At 35.2% G+C, this 20,139-nt stretch overlaps 3 protein-coding genes across 4 annotated transcripts; 2 read left to right on the forward strand and 1 right to left on the reverse strand.

Annotated features, from left to right (window-relative positions):
* Positions 1–116: 116 nt before the first annotated feature.
* Positions 117–7,842, forward strand: LOC6579562 (G protein alpha q subunit). Of its 2 annotated transcripts, none has more exons than XM_015163760.3 (10): positions 117–284; positions 1,234–2,081; positions 3,846–4,658; positions 5,145–5,329; positions 5,389–5,543; positions 5,689–5,817; positions 6,518–6,647; positions 6,715–6,868; positions 6,988–7,095; positions 7,707–7,842. In XM_015163760.3, exons 3-10 carry the CDS (start codon positions 4,541–4,543, stop codon positions 7,787–7,789), a joined length of 1,062 nt encoding a protein of 353 aa, XP_015019246.1. In that variant the 5' UTR covers positions 117–284; positions 1,234–2,081; positions 3,846–4,540; the 3' UTR covers positions 7,790–7,842. The 2 variants fall into 2 exon arrangements, with proteins under 2 accessions (XP_015019246.1, XP_002005445.1); XM_002005409.4 differs by having other exon boundaries at positions 1,888–2,081.
* Positions 7,843–13,824: 5,982 nt separating this feature from the next.
* On the forward strand, positions 13,825–16,188 carry LOC6579563 (G protein alpha q subunit). The gene is made up of 8 exons (XM_002005410.4): positions 13,825–14,165; positions 14,729–14,913; positions 14,980–15,134; positions 15,198–15,326; positions 15,390–15,519; positions 15,580–15,733; positions 15,800–15,907; positions 15,975–16,188. Exons 1-8 carry the CDS (start codon positions 14,048–14,050, stop codon positions 16,055–16,057), a joined length of 1,062 nt encoding a protein of 353 aa, XP_002005446.1. The 5' UTR covers positions 13,825–14,047; the 3' UTR covers positions 16,058–16,188.
* LOC6579564 (muskelin) lies at positions 16,186–20,012 on the reverse strand. Its single transcript, XM_002005411.4, has 9 exons — positions 19,621–20,012; positions 19,158–19,370; positions 18,756–19,098; positions 17,961–18,695; positions 17,685–17,903; positions 17,308–17,627; positions 17,091–17,247; positions 16,907–17,033; positions 16,186–16,844 (listed from the first exon to the last, which is right to left on the reverse strand). Exons 1-9 carry the CDS (start codon positions 19,800–19,802, stop codon positions 16,591–16,593), a joined length of 2,550 nt encoding a protein of 849 aa, XP_002005447.2. The 5' UTR covers positions 19,803–20,012; the 3' UTR covers positions 16,186–16,590.
* Between the last annotated feature and the right edge of the window lie 127 nt (positions 20,013–20,139).

Raw genomic sequence — 20,139 nt, forward strand, 5'->3', positions numbered from 1 at the left:
TATTTAGTTGCCTGCTGTGGCATTGCTAAAAATTCTAGTAGCAGCCCTGGTAAAAATGAACGTATGACGTCAAAAATTCTGCGCAATCGAAATTGCGCACATCTAAGTGCTACCTTGTAAATTTCATGCAATCATGCTCCTATGTCGGTGACTCTTTCGTGTGTGTTGGTGTTGCGTTAATAAAAAAGTGTAAATACTTAAGAAAATTTAAGAGTTGACAAAGCAAAAAAGTCACTACGGGTCGTGTGTTAACGTTAACCGAACAATGCAAAATCAAATATGTTGTGAGTTTCAATCGAATATCGACGCACCGACAAAATCCAGCAGCAGCAATAGTAGCCTATTCTAAAATACCATCCCCAACTCACTTGGAGTTCATTCAGTTTAATTTAAAATTTGGGCGTTGTTTTGTGCGGGTAGATACCTAATGAAATCATGAGCATAGGCAAAAATAATGGCACATAATTGTTAAACAATTCGGCGTGCCAGAATCGACAATTTTTCTGGCCAAAATTTTTTCATGTTCGTTTTTGCCTCGCCCTCGCTCTGTGTGTATAGCAGTGCGCGTGTGTGTATAGAGGTGCGAGCGAAACAGATATACAGCTACAGGGCACTATCTATCTATCCTATCAGTGATATCTGTATGTCTTATTTGCATTGTGCACTTATGCTTATGTTGCTCATTGAGCACATTTCATTTGTTAAATAATTGCATTTCGTGTTTAATTTATTTGCACTTGTCATCAAGCGCAGATGCCCATGCAATTGCTAACGTTTGCACAGCCAATTTTAGCGGTGACAACACTGCAGTGCACTGCTTGCCCGAGCAAACAGCATGTTTTGGCATTATTTAGCACATTTTGCGAACCCAAACCGTAAATTCTATATAATTTTTTTTTTTTTTTTTTTTTTTTTTTTTTTTACAAAATGCAGTGGGTGCTAAATGGACATAAAAAGTTTATGTTACTATGCCCGCATACTACAGATTTGGAAAACCACACAGTCGTCGTCAGTGTTCGTTAAATCTACTATAGGACCATAACTCCTAGTTAATTCTTCATTTAAGCACAAAATAGTTGCTCATAGCAGAACTCTTCGCTATTGGGTGGGGTGCGTGGGAGGATTTTGCTGGTGCGGCTGCTGCTGCTGTTGCTCCATATAAACGAAGTGTTTCCAAACCATACAATGAAAATGTTAATGTATATGTAAATGCAAATGTTCTTTTTATTGCAGTTCCACTGCATACCGGAAAATAAACAAATACAAGAAGCATAAAGTATGCAGAAAATTAAATACAAAAGGAGCATTTAAGTGTTGCGTGTGAAAGAAAAGCAAAAAACAAAAAATAAGAAATTAACCGTTGTGCTCGTCGTCATAAAAAGTTTTCGTTTTAAATTACCAAATAACAAATTACAAATCTTCGTTGCATTTAAAAGAAGAAAAACTAATAAATAACAAGCAGAAAGTGGAACAAGTTACAAAAGCACAAAACTGAACAGACAAATGCAACAGTAAAGAAATTAGTTAAAATAATTATGCATATAAAAACAACTACACACGTTCCTTAAAACTAATGTTTTCCAAACGCAACTAAATCAAACGATAAAGATTAACAAAAAAACAAAAAATAAAAACAAAATAAACGACACGTCGTGAAGCAACGGAAACATCACCTCATAAAGCATAACCACATAGGAATTAAACATACATACATACATACATATACATACGCACATACATACATTCATACATACTACTTATATGCATAATTTGTACACATATATATATAAATCCAAACAAAAAACGACACCGATTTAAATTAACTGCAGGGAAACAATACGATAAACCAGAAAAGCAAACAACTTTTTTATTATTATTATTATTTAGTGCTAGTACATAAAACGACCAGAGACTCTAATTTGATTAACAATAAGAAGCTCATCAAGTGAAGCAGCCACATTTGGATATTCTCGTCTTATAAAGTGCATTCATCGTCATCGTCGTCGTCAATAGCCTGCAGCTTGGCTTCGGTTCATTCATATGTCTCTGCTCATCGGCATACACAACCGTTAGATTAATGCGTAAGTATGCATATATGTATGTAGATTTAAAAGCTATGCGTAGTAGGTAGTCAATAAAGATGGGACTTCTATTTAAAGTATTACATTTAATTTAATAACTTTTATTTCCATTCAATCGGATGCGGAGACTTGAAACTTGCTGGAAAACTGAAAAGTTTACATCAAAGTTTTGTAGTTTTTCAAAACTTTCTGCAACTTTGTTTCGTCCAGTTTAGCGTATATAGGAATAGATGATATCTAAGAGTTATGCTACATCTTGGCCACTTGTTGCTAAGCCTTTTGCACATTTTATGCTATACTTTCTTAGGCCTGATAAGAGGTATGAATAATAATGCGGACCTAAGCTATATATATACATATATATTTATATATATGACTTATGAGTAATGCCGACAATTAACGGAATGCAGTCAGTCAGTCATTTGCTATGATACCCTGTTGCCCTCAAAAGTGGGTGTGGGTGTGGACGTGTATAGGGGTTGGTGGTTGGGTCTAGTATGTTTGACCAGGGAACTTGCGACAAACCTGTTGAAATTTCTATTTATTTGGCTTGGCGTATTCGTGTTGGTGTTGGTGTTTATAGGGCGAGGATGAGGTGGCGATCAACAGTATATTCTATATATATGCAATCATATAAAATTGTTGAACCTTTTTAACAACCGACCCGAGCTTCTAGCTGAGTGCGCCTTATCAAGCTGCCTCCAACTCATCTAGAAATGTAGAGTTTATCTCAGTTTCTTTATCGGACTAGTGCTACTGTTTGTTGTCTAATGTGCCTGATAATCGCTTCACCCACTTATTCCCTCTGAGTTGACTTTGATTTATAAACTATGCAGTGCGTATATACGGTGGAATACCCTGCGTTTTTAAATAATTTAAAGTAACTGCATTGTTTATTATCTACAAAATGCCTATAGACACGATCTTTTCTTCTTGTTTTTGTTTTCGGTATGTAGTATGGCAATTAATTTGCTTTTTTATGTTGCCAGTTTCCGAAAACAATTTAAATTGTTTACATGCTTATTACGTGCAGTGGGCGCTTCTGGAATGCCTAGCAAAATAGTTTGGGAACATCGCTTCTTGTTTTTTTTTTCTTTTTTGGTAATTTAATAATTTTTGCCCGTTGCACGCAGACAAAAACACAGACAAACAAAACAAAAAGTGTAATCAACCTTTTTGTGTGTATATATAGTATGTATAAACATTATATATATGTGATTATGTATGTACATATATATGCATTAATGTGTATAAACGAGTATTGCTCATATGCGTAGCCACATTTGTATGTATACAAAAACCGCATTACTCTACTTACTTATTGGAAACCACACATAATTCTAGAAATTCGGAATTATAAATATCAGTTATGAATAAGAGCTATTTACAATGTTTGCAAAACATAACACAGCTATGGAATATAAATGGAAATTAGCATTACGTCGATCATGCTGTCAGCTTATGATCAGTGTTGTGGGAAAATCAGCCGAGTTGTATCCAGAATTTCCTAGTTTTAGGCAAGGCCAATGTGCATGGGCATGATAATTCGCAAGATCTTGTGAAAGTTTTGTTTTTACGCCCACTTGACATAGCTTGATAAATTTGTTAAAGTACTGATAATTGAAATTTCTTGTAGTGCTCGAAAAAGAAAACAAAAGAAAACAATTTTTTAAAATGATTCAGAGCTTTAATGTAAACTAAGTTAATAAAGTAAAATATTTAAAAGGAAATATTAATTAAATTGCTTGGTTTATTCCATTTCAGGTGTTTATGAACAGGCGGATTACTACGTGAATCTGTTGAAGTCGTCGTGTTCGATGTGGTCATCGTATTTGTACTCCTCATTGTCAGAGAGATGCACCAAAGTCTGTTTAGGAAGATAGTAAACTGAGTACTGACTACCAACAACGGAACAGAGTTAACCCCCGCAGAACGACACATATACACACACACACACACACACTCGGACTCGGACTCACACATACACACATAGACACACACGAAATTACGCGCACATACAAGAAACGGACTGCAAAGAAGAGAATCCTTTAAAGGAAATTAAGCAATAGCCAAAGAGAGCCTGAGTGTCGTAGGAAACAGCGAGCAACGCCAAAGTACAAATGCTCACGAGCAACTAAGTAAATCGAAATTATAAACAAAAGAAAACATTCAACAATTTATATAGGACAACCTTAGAGAGCAACAAAACACTAACGGGATCTAAGCAATTTTTCGGCTAAATATAGAAATATAATAAAAATATAACAAGAAGAAGCTTAAGAAACAGCAACACCAAAAACAAACAAAAATAATAAAATTGGATTTAGTGGGAAAACTCCAACCACTACTACCATATAAACCGGATAAACCCTACTACCGCACAACTGAAAGATTTACGCACGTCACGGAGCGTAAGGCAGGGACTGCAGAACGCGTAAGCGTCCTTTAATCCAGTTAGCATGGAGTGCTGTTTATCGGAAGAGGCCAAGGAACAAAAGCGGATCAATCAGGAAATCGAGAAACAGCTGCGCCGTGACAAGCGAGATGCGCGACGTGAACTTAAACTGCTCCTACTGGGTGAGTAGTCATTCACCTGCCCATCAATCTATCTGCCGCCACGAGTCCAACAGTCCATTCAGCAGCCAACGGCGAACAGCCTTGACCCATAAATGTACATATATGTAAAAGTGGCGGCCATTGATTGTTGCACTCCCGGCTAATGGCTGACGGCTGATGGCTGATGGTCGATGGCCGATGAAGGCGTGTTTGCTTCAATTAGTATGCGAAATTGTATTAGTGATATGATACATGCACGCACACATCCATATGTACACACACACACACGCATATGCAGCTTTATGTATGTCACGTGATTGAATTTCGCCCCTGGGTGCGGGTGCTTAATGCAATTGCAATTTATTGCGGCTGTTTGGTATCGCAGCATTTTTGCTAATTAGTAGAGAGTGCACTGACTGTGGTGTGTGGTGCACTGCGGCTTGTTGTGGCAGGTTCGAGTGATTCGATAGCAGACTAATGCCGCATTTGCTTTTTCCATATGCACAGGCACGGGCGAGTCCGGCAAATCAACGTTCATCAAACAGATGCGTATTATCCATGGCAGCGGGTACTCGGACGAGGACAAACGCGGCTACATTAAGCTGGTGTTCCAAAATATATTCATGGCCATGCAGTCAATGATCAAAGCCATGGATATGCTCAAAATATCATACGGCGTTGGCGAGCATAATGTAAGTATTATCAGTGGACAACTAAAAACTATATATTCATGAATATAATTCGTTTGCAGGCGCTCGCTGATCTGGTGATGAGCATTGACTATGAAACAGTTACAACATTTGAGGATCCCTATCTAAATGCCATAAAAACGCTGTGGTCTGATGCTGGCATACAGGAGTGCTACGATCGCCGAAGAGAATATCAGTTGACCGACTCCGCTAAATAGTGAGTTAATTGTTAGATGTGGAACACCACTGCCACAACTAGATAATAGAGCTGACAACAATCAAATTGACAACATTTTATTATAATCAAGGAATACTTTGATATACTAAATACGATTTCATTCTTATATATGTATTATGTATAGTTATCTGATGGATCTCGATCGTGTGGCTCAACCTGATTATTTACCCACTGAACAAGACATTTTAAGAGTGCGTGTGCCGACAACGGGGATCATTGAGTATCCCTTTGACTTAGAAGAGATCAGATTTAGGTAGCTACAACGACTCCAATGATATCGATTTGCATGTGTCTAATACTGTTCTTTGGTTATTGGTTAATTGTTTCGTTTAATTGTTTCCTTTCTAACCAGCACAATTTGTGGAATTTGTCTACACATACCATATCATTAAATATAAGTAAGAGTAGCTTTGATACTAGAACTATTAACGATCATTTAGGCTGACCGAATTTAGCGGACAAAACAAACAAACAAATTAAGACAAAAGAGTTTTAGCAATGTATTTAAAAATCATCAAACATATCTATATATACATATATCTTCCAATCAGCTACCTTGACAATTTAGATCGCATAGGGCAGCCTGATTATGTGCCTTCTGAGCAGGATATATTGCGAAACCGTTCGCCGACATCTGGAATACAACAATATAGTTTTGAGTTGCATCCACTTGTTTATAGGTATATCAGTCTATCGCATCTATCTCAATATTGCTAAAATTGATCAAACTAAAGCAAAGTAGTAACACAATTTGTGTGTGTGTGTGTAACAACAAATGCAACAAATACAACATTCCAGCAATATCTCTGTGCATATCATTTTCCTTCATTTACTGTATTGGTTTGGCTTCTCGCTTACTTTATTAATCACTTAATTTGGCTTTTTATTTAATAAGTCATTGCTGCACTATCGAATTATTCATTGTCTAATGCATTATTATCTATCAAATGCAGAATGGTGGATGTCGGTGGTCAGCGCTCGGAGCGAAGGAAGTGGATTCATTGCTTTGAGAATGTTACCTCAATAATATTTTTGGTTGCACTATCCGAATACGATCAAATCTTGTTTGAATCTGATAATGAGGTGAGTATAATGACATCTTTAAATTCTTCTTTTGCAATTAATAAATGTTTTTGTTTGTACATTACAGAACCGCATGGAGGAATCAAAAGCTTTATTTAGAACTATTATTACATACCCGTGGTTCCAAAATTCATCAGTAATTCTATTCCTTAACAAGAAGGATTTGTTAGAGGAGAAAATTATGTATTCGCATTTGGTGGACTATTTTCCTGAATACGATGGTGAGATATCGTTCTGCAGCAGCTTCACTTATGCAATCCCTTTAGATCTATTGCTAACGCTAGAGTTGTAGTTGTGCTAGTTTGGAGACTGATCGTATTTATTTTTAAATTGGTAACAGGTCCACAGCGAGATGCAATCGCAGCCCGTGAATTCATACTGCGCATGTTTGTAGACTTAAATCCAGATTCCGAAAAGATTATCTATTCTCATTTCACCTGTGCTACAGGTAAGTAATGCTTACTGAATTGCTGCTTATGTATGTATATAGCGTGAATGCTTTCTGCTGAAAATTAACAATTGTAAATAGCTCGGGATTAGCCTTTAAATATATATTTTTCGTTTTGCTGCCTGCCCGCTGCAAGTAGTCGCTAGCCAGTTCTTCTCAATGAATACCAAATGAAATAGTTACTAAATAACTGAGCTATTTTAGATACGCGTAACATCTATCTCGTGTTCAGCGCTGTGAAAGATTTTATTTTGCAATCAGCACTTATAGCCGTCGGCTTAGATTGAGCGATGCAATATTACTCTCAGTTGTTTAATGGAATATCTATGGGGATGCTAACCCCCTAACAAATACATCAATACAATATATTACATGCATTAAAATTTGTATGCTTTCTTTTTTATTTGTTATTAAAATATAGAGTAACTTGCAATCTTTTGTTTTATTTGAATTATTATATTCCGAGTCGTTTTAATCGACATATCACTTGGGGTAATCTGAAAAGCATGCTGTACATCTGGTAATGGTTACAATGACAATTATATATTTGTGTGTGTTCTCTATAAAAAAAAGTACACAAAACTAATAGCGATTTCTTTTCTCTTCTATAGATACTGAAAATATAAGGTTTGTGTTTGCAGCTGTAAAGGACACGATTCTGCAATCCAATCTTAAGGAATACAATTTGGTCTAAACTGGATTTGGATCAGAAAACTATTTTTGTGATTTTTATTATACATATATATACAGAACGTATATGTATGTACATATATATATACTTATATATATGCATATATATAAAAATATATAAACATTCATAATTCCTTTTTCGCATATTAATAAAAAGAAAACAAGAAAAAAATTAAAAAAAAAAAAAAAAAACAACAACAAAATAAAACAAAGAAAGAGAAAAAAAAAAAAAAAAAAAGAACACTAATAATGTTTGCCGAAGATTAAGCATAAATTAGACCCAGAACACAAGTTTCTTAAATTGTAAAATCAGCGGAAAATTGTAGCATAAATTATACAAAAACTGATGGGGAAAAAGTATAATAATTAATAATGATGATGATGCGATCGCTGTATACAATTTAATTTGTGTGAAATTAAAAGAAAGTACGAGTAATGTAATAATAATATTTAAAATTCATTATTAGAGAACTTTTGTAATAAAATTGATAGAAAATTGAGGAAAAAAATGATAACAAACACAATTAACTTTAATTTAATCAAACGCTTAAAAGGAACAACAAATGGAAACAATTTTTGTCGTACTGAAGCATAAACATTTTACTGAAGCAAACAAACAACAAATTGTAACTTATAAACAGATAGTAATTTTTCATAAACAATAAATGTTAGAAATTTCTCATAATAATAACAATTTTGATGATCACAACAAATCCTGTAAACTAACTAAACAAAAGGAAGAAAACCAACAACAACAACAACAACAAAGAAATCGCAGATATAATACTGAATTTTTATTAAGCTACAAGCGTAAAATTGTAACTATTGTTTACTGAAATATTTATATACATAAATACAAGCCCATAATATGTGTATATACATTACATACAAACATACACGCATACACGTATAAATACATAGATAACTATGTAATGTTTACAAAATTTATTAATTTGTACTGTGCGAAAGAATCATTCAAATGTAAATTACAAATCCTACTACTAATTACACAGAGACACGTACGCACACACACACACACACAAAATAGGGAAACGATTGTAAACGTGATGATTAAGTACTAGTGTAATAATGAATCACTAAACAAGAAATTGATAAACGCATTTGTATTTTACAAGTGGCAGCCAGATTACATCTATATCTAATTAATTACTTAACACGTTCTCATACCTGCAGCTTAACCATAATTAGCGACAGTAACACAGTAACAAAAACAACAACAACAACAGTCATAATCATCAATATTAAAACTAATTAATGCCTATATGTTATACATACATACAACTACGTAAGAACCTACTATCAGAAGCAGCTAATCTTGATGCCATCAACAAATTTTCCATAAACTGAAAAAATAAACTTAAAAAAAAATAAAAATAAAAAATTATATATACATATATATATATATAACTAAATACTAAAAAAGGAAACAAAAGATGATGATCATAAACTAAATTGTTAACAAATTGTATCATTTGAGAGGAGAATAAGTTTTGAAAGAATTGTAGCTTGATTTATTTCGCATAATATTCTTACTATAACTACTTATATATTAATTATTATTTTGTTAGTCTGTTTTGCTTATGTTATAGACAATGTTTTGTTTTTGTTTTTAAATTTTAGTTTAATTTAATCTACAGCTATAGAATGTTAGTAAAGTAACAAAACGATGCGCACATTTTACCGAAAAGCAGCAAAGAAAATACAACAAAAAGAAAATGAGAAAAAAATGAATAAACAACTCCAACAACAAAACAAAACTATTTATGTAAAAATCCAAATAAACACAATTTTACTCTATGTATATGTGGTCAAAACTAAATGAAAACACGCACACCTACACACACACACACACACACACACACATACAATACATACATGTATATGTAAAATAAATATGAATCAAACTATGCTTTTCATAGATTTATATATTTTGAACTGTTTTATAGAGAGAGCGAGATCAAGAAATTTTAAGTTTACCCCTTGAACTTTTAGCGGTCCATAGCTGGGGCGAGGGTAAACAAGAATGCAGAGGAAAGTAAAGGATTGCACCTCTTTCGATTAGAGCTTAATTATGATTGAATTAGTTCAGCTGTTTTCGACAGTGTAAATCTTCCTTTTCTGGTTATCTTAACACACACTCACAGATTTGCTATTATGGACATTAAAAATAAATAACTAAAATGAACTTTCCTATTTGAAATACTTATATATATATATATAGGATTATAGATAAATGCATATAACACACATTTCTCGTAACCTCATTTACATACACAAGCTAGTGTAATCGGCATCAAAATATCCATTTAACATTAAAGACCGTACAACTCCGCCGTTATAATTGTAATACGCATCTAGAATTTAAGTAAGATTCAACAGTGTGTTGTATAAAGCTTTAATCCACGTAAACCGAAGATGTAGTAAATGAAATGAATAACAAAATTTTTACAATTAATAAATTGATGAATTGATTAGCTTTTAAAAAGCTTGATTAAGTCAATAAATGTGTATTTATATAAGGCTAAAAAAAAAGAAAAGCAAAAAAAAAAAAAACATGCGTACCGAATTTTTCGTTGTTTACAAGAAGAAGAAGACATACGAAGTGAAATGCTCGGCTAGCCGAAATTAAAAGGCCTAACGGAAGAAAGAGAAAAGAAGGAAACGTCATCATTGCTGCGATAAGTCGACAGAGGAATATTTATAGTAGGGATTCTAAAGTTGGTTTGTGCTCGACAAGGCTTTTGAAAGGATGACTCGTTACAGAACCAAAAGAGAAGAAAAAGAAACCGAACTAAAAGGCATACAAAGAGTTTAGTTCTTATATCAGATGATGCGACCCCGTCAAAGGGGAGACATCCAACAAGTTTTACAACGGTTCAGGCAGAGGAGCTGTACATTTTGTATTAGCATTACAAACACAGACGCCCACACACACACACGCACATACACAAACACACACATATACTTATATAGTTTTCCGTCCAATGAATTGCATCGGTGAGCAGAGAAAAGTCTCCAGTATTTTGGTTGACATTGACCACACATTCATTTCGCAGGCGAATCCTCAGAGAGCAAGCTGAATATCCTTATTTGGGAAACATACCATACCATAACTATAGTTCCATAATATTGATTTCGTTTTGCGCTTTTGTGTTCGATAATATTATAGAAAATTTCGGTTTGAATATAAATGAAAACAAAAATAACATTTGGCGGTTTCAACGACAATTTTTCAGTTTTGGCAAAAGCAAAAATTCGTAATTTTTAACGCGTTGCATATGTATATGTAGTCGATATGAACATATGAACATACCACATATATTTATAATAAAAACTAAATTAACGAAAAGGAAAAGAAAAGGGAAAGACGAAGAAAACAAACAGAAAATAATAAAAAACATACATACATAATAAACAATTTGGTTTAGTTAGCGTTTTGTGCCTTCTAGTGCTCATTAAATCCATGAAGAAGACCCTGGCAGAAACATTAAAGTAAAATGTACGTATATGAGAAAAGCATATACATTAAATATAAATACATATTTAAGAAGAGTGTTTTATGTTTTGAGATTTGTTATATAATTTGTCATGTGCATTTTGTTTTATTCATTTGTTTGTTGTTGTTTTCAACTTTTCAGATAAAACATTTGTATGTGATCCATTGATTGTTGTTTGGGTATTTGACTTGTTTTGGTTCTTAGATTATTTGAATGTGAGTTTTAAGTTAAGGGACAAGTTTAGCAGACAAGTTTGTATGTAAATATTTATTAGCTTAACTCAAGCTCAAAATGAAGCTATATATAATAATACAATTGAGCAAAAATTTGATATAAATTGATAAATAATGATAAAAATATACTTAAGTATATGATAAATATGCATACCTATGTATGTTGAAGTGTGTACAAGTATTTTGTATTTTTATATACAAAATTCAAGAACTGCAGGCTAACGGAACATAGAAGCATTTGAATACATTTCAATTGTATATGTTTGTATTCTTGTGTAAACTATAAAAGAAAAAAAGAAAATAGATAAAACATAAACGGACTAAGAAAAATGAAATTTCGAACGAATCGAAAAGCATTCGAGAGGCAGAAACCAACAAGAACTAAAGAAATTAATTTAAAATGGGGTTTAGCTTAGAACATTTACTAACTAACGTACTTACGTGTGGAATTTGAGTTGTTGGGCATCTCGATTTACATATACATTGGTTACTTTTGCTGGGTAGTCGTACTTATATATGCATATGGAATATATAGAGACCATATTTCATAACATGCTTGAAAAGCTACTAAACTAATTCAATACATAATAATAATAATAACAACAACAAAAAGAACAAGAGTCTCTCCCTTTGACGTTGAAATTATGTAAAACTAGGCTAAAACAAAGTGCATAATATACAGAAAAACCAAAAAATCGAATATAACAAAATGAAAGAAAAAAGAAGAAAAGAAATTATGATTATAATATTCCACATCTTTAGGCTACTTTAAAAACTTTATATTTATTGTAAATGGAATTTGGAGGATGGTTGGTCAGTTTACTTGTGACGCTGATGATTTTGATGAATGAGAAATATTTTTAACGGACATATTTCTACATACATGTAAACATAAGTGCATACATATAGATATAAATCAAGAAGCTAACCCCCCACTATCCCACTCTCTCCCCTCCCCACCCACATAAAAACTGCATGCTTAGCTTAAGTCTTAAGGCAAACGCACGTCCTTAATTAAGTACGTACAAGCACACGCACACACACACACACACTCACAGAGAAGGAGACTTATCTGTATTCTCCCACGGACATACACACACATACACACTTAGATTCAGATGTATATGCAATTCTTTTCATTGAGTGTAAGATTTTCAACTTGTAGCATTTGAATTGATTGACTTTTTTATGGAAATTTACACAACACAAAGTGTGGGATTTGCACTCAATGAAAATTGCATATACGTGTGGGCGTGTTTGTGTGTGTCTACCAGTGAGTGTGTTTATGTGTGTGTGTGTGTGTGTTTGTTGTTTCTACACATTTGTCATAGAAATCATATTACAAAAGATACAAGTACTAGACAAAGAATTGATTGTATTGAGGTGGCAATGGTAACTAAGAAATTTTTTAGATAATTAAAAACAAAAAACCAGAAAAAAAAAAAACAACAAATGAAAAAGTATCTATGTACACCTAAATATATATATATATAAATATATATATTAAAAAAAAAAATAATATAATATAAATAAAAATATATTAAAAATAAAAAGTGATTTTTTTCTGTTAAAAATAAATACCATTGCGATTGCTTGCAGATATATTTAAACTTGACTGAGGTTTGTAATTGTACATATGTGTATGTGTGTGTGTGTTTGGCTGCTATATACTCGTATACAGTTACAATTGGATTACCAAGCCCTCAGTGGAAGACTGAAATCAGCAGCATATTACCAAAACAAACAGACACGAGTATGACACATTAGAGTGGACCAAGGACATAATTGGAGGCCGATGTTGTTAATTGAGAAATAAATAAAAATAAAATATCTCAACTTTTGCCAAAGCTAGTTAAGATAATTTAAGATCATTATCTATAATGCCTGCTAAAGAAAAATTTTTATTGTATATTTATAGCAACAAATCAATATGGAAATGCATCGAACCTAGACTAATCACAACTACTGGTCTATTCCTATATAGTTTTCATGTCTGCTGTATTCTTCTATATACTGTTTAAGGGCGGAAGTGTGTGGGGTCTTCCGCTAGACCAAGCCAAGAAGCCGTATAGTTACCAAAATCAGCTTTCTTGCTATGAACTTGGGCATGGGCAGCGTTTCCTGAATCTGTTTTCACCTGCTGCACGAACTGTGGATCGGCCCAATGTCGATGTCGTCTATAAACCTACATATGTACTAGTTGCGGTGCATGCGCTTTGCCACCAGTGTCAAAGCCACGGCCAGCACCTCCATCTGCCGATTCAAGTGTCGCCCAAATATTATATGTTCACTGCAAACAGAATACACAACGTTTTGGACTCTTGTCGAGCGAACAACTTTCACAACTATTAATCTTAAAATAATTATTCCTCTGTCCATCCAAGCAAAAATCGGGAAACAAAATCCCGATTCAAGTATCTAAACAAGCAACACTGGATAATATATAAAAGGATAAGCCAGCATCTAAAATAGATTTACGCACATCACAAAACCTAGAGAAGATTCTTCATAATGGAGTGCTGCTTATCGGAAGAGGCCAAAGAACAGAAGCGTATCAATCAGGAAATTGAAAAACAGCTACGCCGTGATAAGAAAGATGCTCGTCGCGAACTTAAACTGCTTTTACTGGGTGAGCTGTATAGTTTAACGACTTAGTCGGAGGTCCGAAAGAAAAACGAAAATTCAAAAAGATTGAACCCATTATGCACTCAAATTGCTCGACTACCCAATGAAGCCATGTGGATGCGCCTCTGAGGGAGGGTTGCTTATACTATTGCTATAAATATATGTTCTAGTAGGGGGTGAAACTAGAGACTGTCTACGGTTTTGATAGATTTTTTTCTTTTTTAAACAAATATCAATTAAATCATACATTTACTTTCTTCGGCATAGTGAAAGTAAATTTATAACATGTGCAATAAATTGTCATAAAATATATACGCAAATCAAATTCAATAATTCGGATAATTTTTATGTAACTAAGAGAAATATTATAGTTTATACATAATAATAGTTGCTTTAAAAGTCAGTAATTGCCGGTGAAATTAAAAGCATCAAACAGCGCCTCGAAGTATGCAGTGTAAATTTCCGTCTGCTTTTTATATGTGCAATGAAATTTGCAAAACAACGAAAAGAAAAAAAAAAAAAACAATTTGTTTTCTCCTTTAAACATTATTCTATGAATCTTCACAGGTACTGGTGAATCTGGGAAATCAACTTTTATTAAGCAAATGCGTATTATTCACGGCAGCGGCTACTCGGACGATGACAAGCGTGGCTATATTAAGCTGGTGTTCCAAAATATATTCATGGCCATGCAGTCAATGATCAAAGCCATGGATCTGCTCAAAATAGAATATGGCGCACCAGAGATTCGCGTAAGTGCCTACATTATATATATATGTACGTGTATATGTCTATACGTATATAATATAAATTTATAGGAATGTGGTGAGCTGGTGATGAGCATTGACTACGAATCTGTTACAAGATTGGAGGATCCATTTTTGAAGGCCCTACATTCTCTTTGGGACGATGCTGGCATACAGGAGTGCTATGATCGCCGAAGAGAATACCAGTTAACCGATTCTGCTAAATAGTGAGTGCAACTGAAACTGTTAATAAATGTATATGTGTTATATTAACAATGATTTCCCTATAGCTATCTGAGCGATTTGGCGCGTATTGAACAGGAAGATTATTTGCCCACTGAACAGGATATTCTGCGTGCTCGTGTGCCCACAACTGGAATACTGGAGTATCCATTCGATTTGGATGGCATCGTCTTCAGGTTTCGCTGTTTAAGATATGGACATTACATGGAGTAATTTTCATAATATTAAATCATTTATAGAATGGTGGACGTTGGCGGTCAGCGTTCGGAAAGAAGAAAGTGGATTCATTGCTTTGAGAATGTTACATCGATTATATTCTTGGTGGCGCTCTCTGAATATGATCAGATCTTGTTTGAGTCTGACAACGAGGTGAGATTAACTAGACTGCTCAAAATATAATTTGAAGTTTTCTCCATTTATTGTACTCAGAATCGTATGGAGGAATCGAAAGCTTTGTTCAGAACCATTATTACATACCCGTGGTTCCAAAACTCATCGATCATTCTATTTATGAACAAGAAAGATTTGTTCGAAGAGAAAATTATGTATTCGCATATGGGTGACTATTTTACTGAATATGATGGTGAGTAAGGGGTTAAGCCTGTTTAAATATTATTTATAAAGTTTTTTTTTTTTCTTTTTTTAACAGGTCCAAAACAAGATCACGCAGCAGCGAAGCAGTTTGTGTTGAAGAAATACCTGGCCTGCAATCCGGATCCAGAGCGTCAATGTTATTCGCATTTCACCACAGCCACAGGTTAAACCCTAATTTGTAGTTTTATGAATTATATATTATTAATTATTTACTATATATTTGCAAACAGATACCGAAAACATCAAGCTTGTGTTCTGCGCTGTCAAAGATACAATTATGCAAAATGCACTTAAGGAATTCAATTTGGGTTAAACGCGATCTCGAACGGCAGAGCTATCACCTAGATAGCAATGATATAGTTCTTAAACAACACCTTGACTTCTCAACAATATGTTTGCTTTGTTTTATCTAATTATAATTAAACTTCAATTGTCCATAGATTAGGTGTAAAATTCTTTATTTCAAACTTATCTTTTATATCTAAGCTAAAGTTTAAATTTAACACGTTTCACACATTCATGTAGCTCGACTAAAACATAATAACCGATTTCTTTTCCTTTTCGTACTGTATAACTTAATTATCACAATGACATAGTTTTTGTGTTTTATGATAAACAAATCTGAATTAAACATGCGGCAATACTTTCAGCAGTGGCCAAAAAAATAAACTTAACATTTCAAAAACAAAACGATTGCTAAACACGACTTGAGTATCACATGCACATCCAGAGTTCGAGACAATTGCATAACATTTTAAATAATAATAAACAGAACAACTCAATATAGAATAAAATTTCGAAACGTCTGCATGCTTTTTTGGCACTGATTGCACGTTGAAGAATCTTTTAAATAATCACAAAGTCGCTCAGGTTCCGCTCTGGCTGCACCATGCTGGCCGGCATGAGCTGTACCAGCTTGTTGAAAAGGTATGCGCGGCGGTTTTGCAGCTCACAATTGGCTTCGGTGCGCGCACGTTTTGTGCACGACGAGCCACTGGGACTGGATGTGGGCTCTGATATGCCCGAAGTCGCCAAGCTCTCATTTGACTCTAGCGAGATATTTTCAGCAGCACTCATTCCAACATTTTCTGTCATTTCAACTTAAATAGTTATTATAGATATTGGTTACTCAAGTTTATAAAGAAATACATGAAGAACTTACTTTTAGAGCCAACTCCCTCTGCACCGTACCCTTCGGTTTCAGCACACAGCTCGGGCGTAGCTCTGGGACTGCTAGAGTCTTGGCTGTTGTCGTGTGGTTTGAAGAGCAGTGAAGCCAACTTGTGAAACTGAAATAACGTTAATTGTTGAAATATTTAACTGTATGATTATTAGCTTTTGCTTACATTGTTCAACTGCTCAGTGTCAGTGTGATCTATAACATCAGCGATGTGATGTCTAAGATATTCCATCGCTTTTATCGGATCTGAACGTGTCATTTCCTCATACCGCAGCTTACGCACCAAATAGCGGCAATGTTTCAATATCTCCTCGCGTTTTGGCCTATAAAATATAAAATTTATTAGGATTTTCACAACTTTTAAGCGCATTAGAGTCAAGTACTTTTCCAAGTGCAGCAACCAGAAGTCATCCAAGCGCAGTTGCTGGTATTGAAATATGCCTGGATTACCACCAAACAGATAATGCGTCTTAGCTACCTCATCGTACACCAATTGATGAGCATATCGTGGACATGGCTCCAGTACATCGTCGCCTTTGCTGGCACCCAAAAAGTTGGCCTTATTAATGGAGTTCACGTCTTGAGCATTGTGTCGGCAGTAATAGATGCGCGACCATTTATGCGTGCGCAACGAATAAACCCAAAAAGAATTCGACGCATCTACATGATGCACATCGCGCCTGTCCTTAACTTTGTTAAGGCTCTGTAAAAGAAACAAACTAATTATAGAAAGAATCAGTGAAAGGACTCACTAACATACCGAGAATACGTAAATTTCATCGCGATCACAATCAATGGTAGCGCGCAATGTGTAGCCCGATGATGGCTCAAATTTGGCCTCAGTACTGGTATTGGTGCCGAGGTGCGAATGCTCCTTGTTTATCAGTGAAATGGCCTGTGAGTCCACATCGTAAGTAAGCAGCTCATCTAGATCCTCCTTCCCGCGTTGTCCACCGTAGATGTAAAGCTTTCGTTGTTTCTGTAAATCATAAATATTTAAAATATAAATGAAATATTATATTGAGAATATACATACATTATGGAAAACCATGCAGTGGGTAATTCGTGATTTAATTGACATAACATCTGCCTGCGATGCACTTGCATGATGACAATCTACGAGTATCTGCGTCCAGGTGTTTGTCGCAATATGATAAGAAAATAGGCCAGAGTATTCTGGCTCAGTCGAAGCCGTCGGGCTGCGCGGCGTCAGTATCTTGCCCCCAAACACATAAATCGTACGCTTATCGGCATCGATGCACATCTGGTGATCGTACACAAGCTGCGGACCACCGACTTGGCTGGTGTCATCACAGATTTGCATCCAATTACGGGCACGGGTGTCGTACAAGTAAAAATCACTTTTGATGTAATCACTGGTGCGTATTGAGTTGTCCAAATAGCGGCCCAGCATGAAGATATTTTCGCTGATTGGATCAAAGACCAGTTTGTGACAGGAGCGCGGAGTGGGTCCATTGGATAGCTCGGAGCGCTCACAGAGCAGCGTCCATTCGTCGAGTTCAATGCTGTACACCCACAAGTCGCTAAGATCTTGGTAGCCATCCCAACCACCATACAAATATATTAGACGCTTTTTGGCATCGACCACAAGCTGGTGGCCACCTCGGTTGCCAGGCTTTATCTCGCTTTGGGTGTACTTCATTTGCCAGTCATGCTTGTAGTCTTGCTTATTTAAATACTCATCCATTAGGCCGTCATCAATGCACTTTACAATGAAGCGCTCCGCCTGCTCGAAATCACCTTGCACCACCTGCAATGAGAAAATTTTAATAAATTTACCTTTTTTTTCGAATCTATTAACATTTATTACCAAGTATTTGTGCAATTCGCTAATGAGTGGGTGCTCGAGACGCACATTTGTTTGTTCCTGTAGCGCCCCAAAGGCTTTCATATAACCCTGCTGACGGAAGTGCTTGAGGCAAAGCTTAATTATCTCAGTTTCACGTAGCGTATTGTAGCTTTTCATTCGTGCACACGTGTACATGGGATCATCTTGGCCATGCAGTTCGATGTACCAGATACTGAAATTGAACGATGGTCCCCAAGACAACAATGGCACTATCTTCAGATAGAGAATGGGCAGGTTTTCGGCGCCATCCTCAGTCATGCAGCGTAAATTGAATACTTCAGGTATGTTATCATTTTTAAGACCACTGCGAAAAATCGAAATATAAGTAAATTTAAGAATAATAGAGCATTTATAGTTACATACGCTTCTAGCAAGAGCACCATGTGCTCATCTTCCAATCCACCAAACACGCGAAACTTCTTTATGTTGCACACGTGCGATTTCTCAAATTTACCAAATTTGATTTTTTTAACAATGGCGGGACGTCGGAGCTTCAGTGTGAGAAACTGTGGTGGGCTGTTCGTGTATGCGGACCATCGTGAAGTTTGATCATTTGGACAGTCGACGAGAACGTTTCTGAAATTCGCAAATGAAAACAAACAGTGAAAATACCCACAACATTGACAACGGCGACAGCTGCGCACTTGTCAACAATTACGAAATGCATGATATGGGCGGGACGCGTCTATTATGCACCTACATACATACATACATTTACATACATGTACATTTATGCACACGTACATACATTCACTCACACTCTTGCCAAGATCAATACATTTGTATGAGTGCATTTACAGTTAAGGAAACAACACCTAGGACTTACTCAGGCAAATAATTTGGGGAATAGCTGGAGTAACGGTAAATCTCGAAATTTAACCGTTCAGAGAGCGTAAAGGGTTTCTGCGTATTTGTCCCTGGCAGCACGGGCACAGCGCCATATGACATTGCTAGAGAGTCATTAGAACTGCCCGTTGGACTCGATGTGGTAGTCGTCGACGTTGACATCTTTGTTAAAACTTGAACACTTGTAGTGCAGGTAAATTTGTTTAGCGAGTATATAACTTAATTCTACTACCGGCTATGCAAAATAACAAAATACCAATTATCGTGCAATTCTTAAGTTATATTAAGCCATTCACAGCAAAGCGACGACACAATCAGCCAATCAACTATTATCGCGAATGCTCCACACATGACGAAAGTTGCTCGGCTCTTATCGAAGATTCTTTTTTACTGGTTCCAGTAAAATCTAAGCAAATCACTGTCTGGTCACTGGCAAATGAAACCAACGTATTTATATATTACTTATTATATTATTTAAATAAATCCATTTTAACCATAA

This window comes from Drosophila mojavensis, unplaced genomic scaffold, assembly GCF_018153725.1.
Source record: "Drosophila mojavensis isolate 15081-1352.22 unplaced genomic scaffold, ASM1815372v1 contig_80, whole genome shotgun sequence".
NCBI lineage: Eukaryota > Metazoa > Arthropoda > Insecta > Diptera > Drosophilidae > Drosophila > Drosophila mojavensis.